The sequence below is a fragment of the Engraulis encrasicolus genome, chromosome 18, assembly GCF_034702125.1.
Source record: "Engraulis encrasicolus isolate BLACKSEA-1 chromosome 18, IST_EnEncr_1.0, whole genome shotgun sequence".
NCBI classification, from domain to species: domain Eukaryota; kingdom Metazoa; phylum Chordata; class Actinopteri; order Clupeiformes; family Engraulidae; genus Engraulis; species Engraulis encrasicolus.
In genome coordinates, this window is record NC_085874.1 from 24,907,920 (window position 1) to 24,916,616 (window position 8,697).

Genomic DNA, 8,697 nt, shown 5'->3' on the forward strand with positions numbered 1-8,697 from the left:
TCCAGACAAACGATCATTGTGAATGCATAAATAATGCAAAAAAACATTCTGGTATGCCATTAGGCTACCGCACAGTTAACACTGCTGTAAACATTTTCTGGATTTTTAGATCGCATTTCACATTTTAACTATGTGAACAATCATTGTGAATGTGTTAAAGAGACTCTTTGCTAACGAAAGACAAAATAACAAAAACAAAAAAGCATTCTGGTATGCCATTAGGCTAACACTGCTGTAACTATGTCAACCAGACAAAGACATTTCTTTTTTTAATAACATTTCACATTTTAACTATGTGAGTGAACAATCAAATACAGACAGAAGCTCTTTTGTGTGCGTGTGTATGCGTTGCACGTTTGTTTGTGTCTACATCAAGAGGTACTGGGACTAGCAAACCCCTTGCGTGCGTGGGCATGTTTTTGTGCTAGTGTTTATTAATAGCAGTTTGGTTAAGAGGCAAATAACTATAGAAAATAGACATAAATCCAACGACCACCTTGACACTATGGAGAAGTGTGTGTGTGTGTGTGTGTGTGTGTGTGTGTGTGTGTGCACGCACGTGTGTGTGTGTGTGTGCTTGCACTTGTGTGCTTGAGTGTGTGGTCATGAATGCGGGGAATAAGATGGACTTAGGTGTGTGTGAGTGTCTAGGTGTCTGCTTGTCATCTGAGTGTCCCATCTTTCTTTAAGCCTTACCAGCAATCATGTTTCATGCATCTTATTGTCCAGAGATGCATCCCAATGCTACCCTTGATGTTCTGTAAACCATTTGGCTGTCCTTTTTCTGTCCTATGTATACCTTGGCAATATCAGGCAGTGCGAGTCGTCCATCTGTGTTGGTGTCTACAGTACTGGCTCAAGAAATCCCCTTGCATATGTTTGCAAGTGTGTGCACGTGTGTGTGTGTGTGTGTGTGCGCGTGGTGTGTGCATGCACGCATTTACTATAGCTATTCGCCTCCAAATCAACACAGCTAGAAAAAGACATACATCCAACTGCGCATGTTTGTTTGCGTGTGGGTGAGCCCGCGTGTGGTCATGTATGCGGGGAATAAGCCTAACTTATGTGTGAGTGTTTGTCTGTTTAAGTAATGGCCATGACATGACATGAGCATATGCGCGCCNGCGTGTGTGTGTGTGTGTGTTTGTGTGTGAGAAAGAGTGTGCAAATGCTACTAACGTGCACTACTGCAGTAGCCAATCTAAAGGGCGTCGTGTGACATGAGCATACGTGTGTGTGTGTGTGTGTGTGTGTGTGTGTGTGTGTGTGTGTGTGTGTGAGAGAGAGTGTGTGCAAATGCTACTAAAGCGCACTACTGCAGTAGCAAATCTAGAGGGTGCTGTGTGACATGAGCGTGTGTGTGTGTGTGTGTGTGTGTGTGTGTGTGTGTGTGTGTGTGTGTGTGTGTGTGCGCGCAAATGTTACAAACACGCACTACTGCAGTAGCAAATCTTCTTTCAAAGTCATTAGGCAGGGTTTGAGTGGTTTGCCATCATCCAGACAAACAAACATTTTCTGGATCATTGTGAATGTGTTCAAGAGGCTCTTAGGGTATTCCAAATTGAACACATAAGTCAGCCCAAACAACAACATGAATGCATCTGGAATTGTGGGGACCTCGTTAAAAACAGCATTGCCTTCAATGACGACTGTAAACTTCTTGCAGCTGAAGGGGTCTGCGCCAGTTATGCCAAGAGCAAGAGGGACATCATGGTAATCAGGCTCCTCCTCCTCCTGCAAAACACAATCAACATAATTACCTGTTGGCTACACTAGGAAGATAGTCATTTGACAATCTGGATATGTTTACCAAGAGACCAACATGATCTCAGAATTCCGTGGAATGGATTTTGCCAAAATTCCGTGCCCCTAGACACGGAATTGTTTTCCGTGATGGACACACGGAAGTGCTTTCTCTATATTCCCACAGCTCTATGTTTCCACAGTCTTGTGTTTTCTCAGGATTTCTAATTTCCAATATTTTTTTTTCTCAAAAAACTTTTCTTACTGACAGGTTAGGGTTAGGGATTGTTTTGGTCTGGGCATAGCTAGTATTCTTTCGTTGATTACATGAATTTCATATACCTTTTCCAGAGTTGGTTGATGGGCTTTCTCAAAAACATGTCTTTACTGACAAGTTAAAGGGATAGTTTGGTCATGGCACAACTTAAATTGCTCTAGCATTCTTTTATTATTAGCATTTGGTATCTATTTTCTAATGATAGACTTAACACAGTGCTGTGGGAATATAGAAAGCACTTCCGTGAGTCAATCACGGAAAACAATTCCAAAATCTTTTTGGCAAAATCTGTGAAACTGACACGGATTTCGTGTCCCAAATCCGTGTCCATTCCACAGAATTCTGAGAGATCAGGCTGAAGAGACAGTCCTATGTTGGATAATGAGCATTATGGAGCTTATGGAGGGATTTGCTAGTTACAATAATCAAGATAAGCAGTGACAAGGATGGAGATTGTGTGGGAGCTGAGGGATGGGCAGAGATGAACATTGTTACGCAAATGAAAATGTGCAAACCATGTTATATTATTAATATGAGTGAAGTGATAGAGCTACCAAGGTCACCCAGACCGTTGACCCAAAGGGGAGGGGGAAACAAATGAACTCAGCTTTGGATGATGTATTGTACATTTATGGATGGTAACCAGTACTTACATTGAATGTCTGAAAGAAGGCAGATCCATCTTCTCGCAGGTACACCGGCAGGGCACACAGCGACAGGGTGCGTCTCGAGATGACATCATGTTCTTCCTTGATTGACAAAAATAAAAATTGCACAAATATATAGTACTGCCATGTAGACCCTCTCAAAAATACACTGCTCCAAAAAAATAAAGGGAGTACCAAAACCAAAGCAATGTAACTCCTCCCGTCATACAATCATACTTCTGTGAGATCAGTTGAGCAGCACTACCCAAGTCACTTCAGTGCCCTCATGGTACTTCCTGGGTTGGGACAGTAACAAAATCCACGTGACCAAAAAAAATTGGTCAGAAAGGATGAAAAATGGAGGACACCATCTGCAGAATTACTATTTTGGGCCGTTTTTTGGTGATTACTTCTAATATACATCTACTCATTGCTTATTAAATTGGCACAACAGTAGGCAAAATGAATTGGCTTTGAATGTTGGTTCCTAACTGGACAGGCTGATAAAAGTATGATTGATGTGAAGTTCCATTGCTTGGTTTTGGTGTTCCATTTTTTTGAGTAGTGTATGACCACCATCACCTAACAGATTCTTAGGCATGTCTCTGTGTAATAACAGATGTAGAACACTAGATTTCATGTAAACTACCTTTGTCTATTGACATGAATCAGTCCATTGCTTGAATGTATGTCCAAGACAAATTTCCTTCGGGACCAATTAAAAGAATCTTGAATGACCAGCAATTGGTGACAAGGTAATCAGCAAATGATCCAGTAAGTGACAGTCTGAAACCATAGGAACCTGTACCATGATGATGACGCCCAGCATCAACAACCAGCATTAAAGGAGAATTCCTGTCGATTTCAACACGCAGCTGTAATGCTCACGCTATTCTTGACATGCCATTACAAATGCAGCATTTGTTTTTCAGCCCTTTTTGAGACTCTGACCCCACTAATGGGGTCGTGTCTTGTTTACATACAAATATCATCCCAAATGTTATGCAACATTAGCAGACACCTTTACACCCATTACAGGACCAGAACAAAAAAGTTGCTGTGTCATCAGGTACTAACAAGTCAAGGGTAGCATCAGCAATACAACTGAATGTTGACATTGGCAGGACTCCTACTTAAGTTTCAAAAGATTGACTGCGACATCTGGTGTTCTAGTTCTATGAATAACACAAAGTAAGAAAAATGTGAACTCATTATAATGCTTGTCTGCACTGAATGCTCAATAAACCAGTGTTTCCCACAGAGCGTTTGTTAGTCACGGTGGTTGGGGGATGGGCGGTATCATAAAGAGCTCTTTAAATCTAAGTCATATGAATCTTAATTTTCATCAATGCAAGTTGCTAAAACACATATGGATTGGCCAAAATACTTAGATATGCTTTTTTAAAGATATTTTCTGGGGCTTTTTGCCTTTATTCGGGACAGGACAGTGAAGGATAGACAGGAAATGAGTGGGGAGAGAGACGGGGAGGGATCGGCAAATGACCCAGGCCGGATTCGAACCCAGGTCGCCGGCATGATAGTCAAGTACCCTACCGTTAGAGCCACGGTAGGGCCAATACTTAGATATGCTTGATGTAAAATGTGGTCATGGACATGCCAAGTTAATCTTAGACATACCTGAAGATCATAAGCGGCGAGGGTAGCCCGTAGAGCCTCCGCCAACTTGCCGGTGCGTACTGCCTTTTGTCTGTATAAGTTGAGGAGTCGTGGTGTGTGTCTGTCAAGTTCAGCGTAGAATGTGCTGCGCAGGTTCACATTAGTGATACGATGGAATTCTGAGAGAACCTGCAGACATATAAAACACAAACACAAACATATAGACAGGATCAATATATGTTTTTTTGGGGGTTTTTTTTAGATTGCAGTCACACACTGAACACCATCACAACTGATTTGCGTTTGGACAGACAGAAAAGCATGTTACCTGCGATTCCAACTGCAGAGCTGGCCAGCTGCGCAGCAAGTCCTTTACTGGCAATTCACTTTTGATGATGTCTTGTCGTCGTAAAGCGAAGGTTGTCTGCATCAGCTTTTCGATGAATTGCACATTCTTCTCCGACTTGTCAGTCTCTTCAATTATCTCGAGTCTCATCAGGTCAAGACTGGCCTGGTTTTCACCAGTTGGGAAGTTGGGTAGGAAGTTCACTTCCGACCTACGAGCTCGCTTAATATTGGCATGGGGGTGATCGCTGTCAGGGTTGTTCTTGCTTCTCTTTCCTGCATTGATGGACACCTCAGCACACCCCGATTTGGCCAGTTTCTGTCTGTAGTTACCCATCTTGAAGGCCAAACTGACCTTCCAGCCGTACCAGCCAGTCTTGCTTCCAAGTTCTTTGAGGCATGGGTGGGCAGTAATCAATGCTTCCGAAGCCTTACAAAGATCAGTATTGCTAGGGTATGGCTTGAAGCTGTAAATAGTCTGTGCCATTATTTCGAGCACATTGTGCTTCTGGGAACGTGTTAATCTAGTTGGCTTGCCAGATGTCTGGAAGACGAAGTTACCCTGGTCAAGGACATGCTCAACTTCGTGGTTGAACGTTGGAACAGGAAAAACATCAGGCCAATTCTTTTGGCGCTGACTAAATGGTACATGGGGCAGTATGTCAGTGTCAGAACTGCCACAAGAAGAACTATCGTCACTCTCCAACCTAATCACTTTCAGTGTCCCCTTCTCTGGCAGCTCATCTATGTCCACTAGGACACTTAATTGGCCATCAAAGTCAGGGTCTTCGTATTGGATGGTGAAGTCACTACTGTCGAGTCTTGGCTTGAATTTGTACTGCATTATAATTTTCAGCTCTTCCACAGACTTTGGGCGGCTATTTAGAGTGAGCTTAATGGCAGTATCTGTGTGCAGATAAACACGGAGCAGAAACTTCTGGGGGGCTGCCATCTCTTTTCGGTTTTTGACACTGAAAAAGTAAATGAAATATTTAAGTGTCAAGCATTAAAGAAACAATTTAATAAAGACACCATCAAAAGGAATGAAGCCCAAAAGGTGAGGACATTTCTCAGTTAATGAATATATATCGCCATGAAGGATGCAGGGGACACTATACTCTAGGGACACAGACAGACAGAGACAGAGACACAGACAGACAGAGACACACAGAGAGAGAGACAGAGACACAGAGAGACAGAGAGAGAGGGAGACAGTGTATGGCAGGGATAAGAATGCCACACATTTTGCCAGGTAAAGAAAGGTTCTTGTTCAGAGTTCAGTTCCACCCCTGGTGTGGTCATTAATAGCACACAGAGGGGAAAGTCAGGCAACAAGTCTACCAGCAATGGGGGAATACAGTGTTCATGTTATGTTCAAAACACATCTTTAATCAGTCCGTATACCTAGATTATGAGTCTTAAGGGCCGTACACACACGTCGCTGCTAGTTACTCGCTCAGCGAATGAACTCAATAGAATGTCAATGTGTCCCAGCGAGACTCGCAGGCGAGTACTGTACAAGCGATGCGATGTGGGCGGATTCCGAGTTGAAAATATTTTATCTTCGAGCGAGGCGAGTAAGCGAGTAACCAATTGGAATGCAGAGTTCGGTACTTCTCGGCTGTCCATTGGCAGTTAAAGCCGCGGGAACTTTCAGCGAACGTTCCATGAAAGAGTGGCGAGTAGGCGAGCAAGCGAAAAGCTAGCTTTGTGTGTGTACGCCGCTTTAGTGTGTGTGTGTGTGTGTGTGTGTGTGTTCAGTTACCTGATGCTGGGCTGCAGATGAGGGGAGAAGGGGCTGGAGGGCTGCTGCCGCTGTTGACAGGGAACCACAGACTGGAAACAGCTAGAGCCTCTACAAGCCAGAGTCAAAATCAGGATCTACGGACAAAAAAGCAGATAGCATCCAGAGACTCAACACGTGTCCCACTCACTACAAATATGTAAAAATAACCAAGTGATGCTAAAAAGACAATCATTTGTACACTCAAATGCCAGATCTCAACCAAAACAGGCATTAATTGTAAATGTACGGTGAGGTGGTTGAAGGACCCATCCGTGGTGGGCAAGAAATTACTCTTTTTCTGTCTAACTAACCAGCATGCCTGGCATGCACCACACATCACTACTTGGTCAGTGTTAATAAGCACAGCCTTGATCCAACATTTGCCACACTCTGTGCACCCATGAACTGTCTGCATCTACAACCTCTTGCGTGCATGTGTGTGTGTGTGTGTGTGTGAGTGTGTGAGTGTGTGTGAGTTCAGTTACCTGATGCTGGGCTGCAGCTGAGGGGCTTCAGCAAGAACTCTCAGTGGGCTGGAGGGCTACTGCCGCTGTTAGCAGGGAACAACAGACTGTAAACAGCTAGAGCCTCTACAAGCCAGAGTCCGAATCAGGATCTATGGACAAAAAAAAAAAAAAACACAAAAAAGGTGACGAATGAAGGATGCAGGGGACACTATACTCTAGGGGGAGAGAGAGAGAGAGAGAGAGAGAGAGAGAGAGAGAGAGAGAGAGAGAGAGAGAGAGAGAGAGAGAGAGAGTGTATGGCAGGGATAAGAATGCCACACATTTTGTCAGGTAAAGAAAGGTTCTTGTTCAGAGTTCAGTTCCACCCCTGGTGTGGTCATTAAAGGGACAGTTTGGTCAATTTCAACATGCAGTTGTAATGCTCACACTACCCTGGACTTGTCAGTGCCTGAGATTTTTTTTTCTTCTTCTTCAGCCTTTTCCGAGATCCTGGCCATTGTAATGGGGGCAGCGCTTTGTTTACATTTCAAAAAAACGTTTTTTTACTTATTCCCAAAAATATCCAAAAGGTTATACAACATCAGCAGACAACTAGCAAACAGCAGTACCTTTTGGGAAAATATTTGGAGTTGGCCTATGTTTCATTTTTTAAAAATGTAAACAAACGCTGCCCCCATTAGAATTGCTCATATCTCGGAAAGGGCTGAGCCGAAAAATGTGGCATCACCAGGTACTGACAAGTCAAGGGTAGCGTGAGCAATACAACTGCATGTTGAAATTGACCAAACTGTCCCTTTAATAGCACACAGAGGGGAAAGTCAGGCAACAAGTCTACCAGCAATGGGGGAATACAGTGTTCATGTTATGTTCAAAACACATCTTTAATCAGCCCGTATACCTAGATTATGAGTCTTAGGTTGGTGTGTGTGTGCGTGTGTGCGCGTGTGTGTTCAGTTACCTGATGCTGGGCTGCAGATGAGGGGAGAAGGGGCTGGAGGGCTGCTGCCGCTGTTGACAGGGAACCACAGACTGGAAACAGCTAGAGCCTCTACAAGCCAAGAGTCAAAATCAGGATCTACGGACAAAAAAGCAGATAGCATCCAGAGACTCAACACGTGTCCCACTCACTACAAATATGTAAAAATAACCAAGTGATGCTAAAAAGACAATCATTTGTACACTCAAATGCCAGATCTAAACCAAAACAGGCAGTAATTGTAAATGTACGGTGAGGTGGTTGAAGGACCCATCCGTGGTGGGCAAGAAATTACTCTTTTTCTGTCTAACTAACCAGCATGCCTGGCATGCACCACACATCACTACTTGGTCAGTGTTAATAAGCACAGCCTTGATCCAACATTTGCCACACTCTGTGCACCCATGAACTGTCTGCATCTACAACCTCTTGCATGCGCGCGTGTGCGTGTGCGTGTGTGTGTGTGTGTGTGTGTGTGAGTGAGAGTTCAGTTACCTGATGCTGGGCTGCAGCTGAGGGGCTTCAGCAAGAACTCTCAGTGGGCTGGAGGGCTACTGCCGCTGTTAGCAGGGAACAACAGACTGTAAACAGCTAGAGCATCTACAAGCCAGAGTCCGAATCAGGATCTATGGCCAAAAAAAAACACACAAAAAAGGTGACGAATGAAGGATGCAGGGGACACTATACTCTAGACACAGAGAGAGAGAGAGAGAGAGAGAGAGAGAGAGAGAGAGAGAGAGAGAGAGAGAGAGAGAGAGAGAGAGAGAGAGAGAGAGAGAGAGACAGGCAGGCATAAGAATGCCACACATTTTGTCAGGTAAAGAAAGGTTCTTGTTCAG

The 8,697-nt window shown here is 43.9% G+C and overlaps 1 protein-coding gene across 2 annotated transcripts; it reads right to left on the bottom strand.

Annotated features, from left to right (window-relative positions):
- Window positions 1–1,249: 1,249 nt before the first annotated feature.
- LOC134468523 (uncharacterized) lies at window positions 1,250–8,276 on the bottom strand. Of its 2 annotated transcripts, XM_063222440.1 has the most exons (7): window positions 7,841–8,276; window positions 6,901–7,031; window positions 6,395–6,510; window positions 4,613–5,600; window positions 4,306–4,473; window positions 2,674–2,769; window positions 1,250–1,734 (listed from the first exon to the last, which is right to left on the bottom strand). In XM_063222440.1, the coding sequence occupies exons 4-7, from the start codon at window positions 5,579–5,581 to the stop codon at window positions 1,435–1,437; spliced, it is 1,533 nt and encodes a 510-aa protein (XP_063078510.1). In that variant the 5' UTR covers window positions 5,582–5,600; window positions 6,395–6,510; window positions 6,901–7,031; window positions 7,841–8,276; the 3' UTR covers window positions 1,250–1,434. The 2 variants fall into 2 exon arrangements, with proteins under 2 accessions (XP_063078510.1, XP_063078511.1); XM_063222441.1 differs by lacking the exons at window positions 6,901–7,031; window positions 7,841–8,276 and having other exon boundaries at window positions 6,395–6,871.
- Window positions 8,277–8,697: the final 421 nt, after the last annotated feature.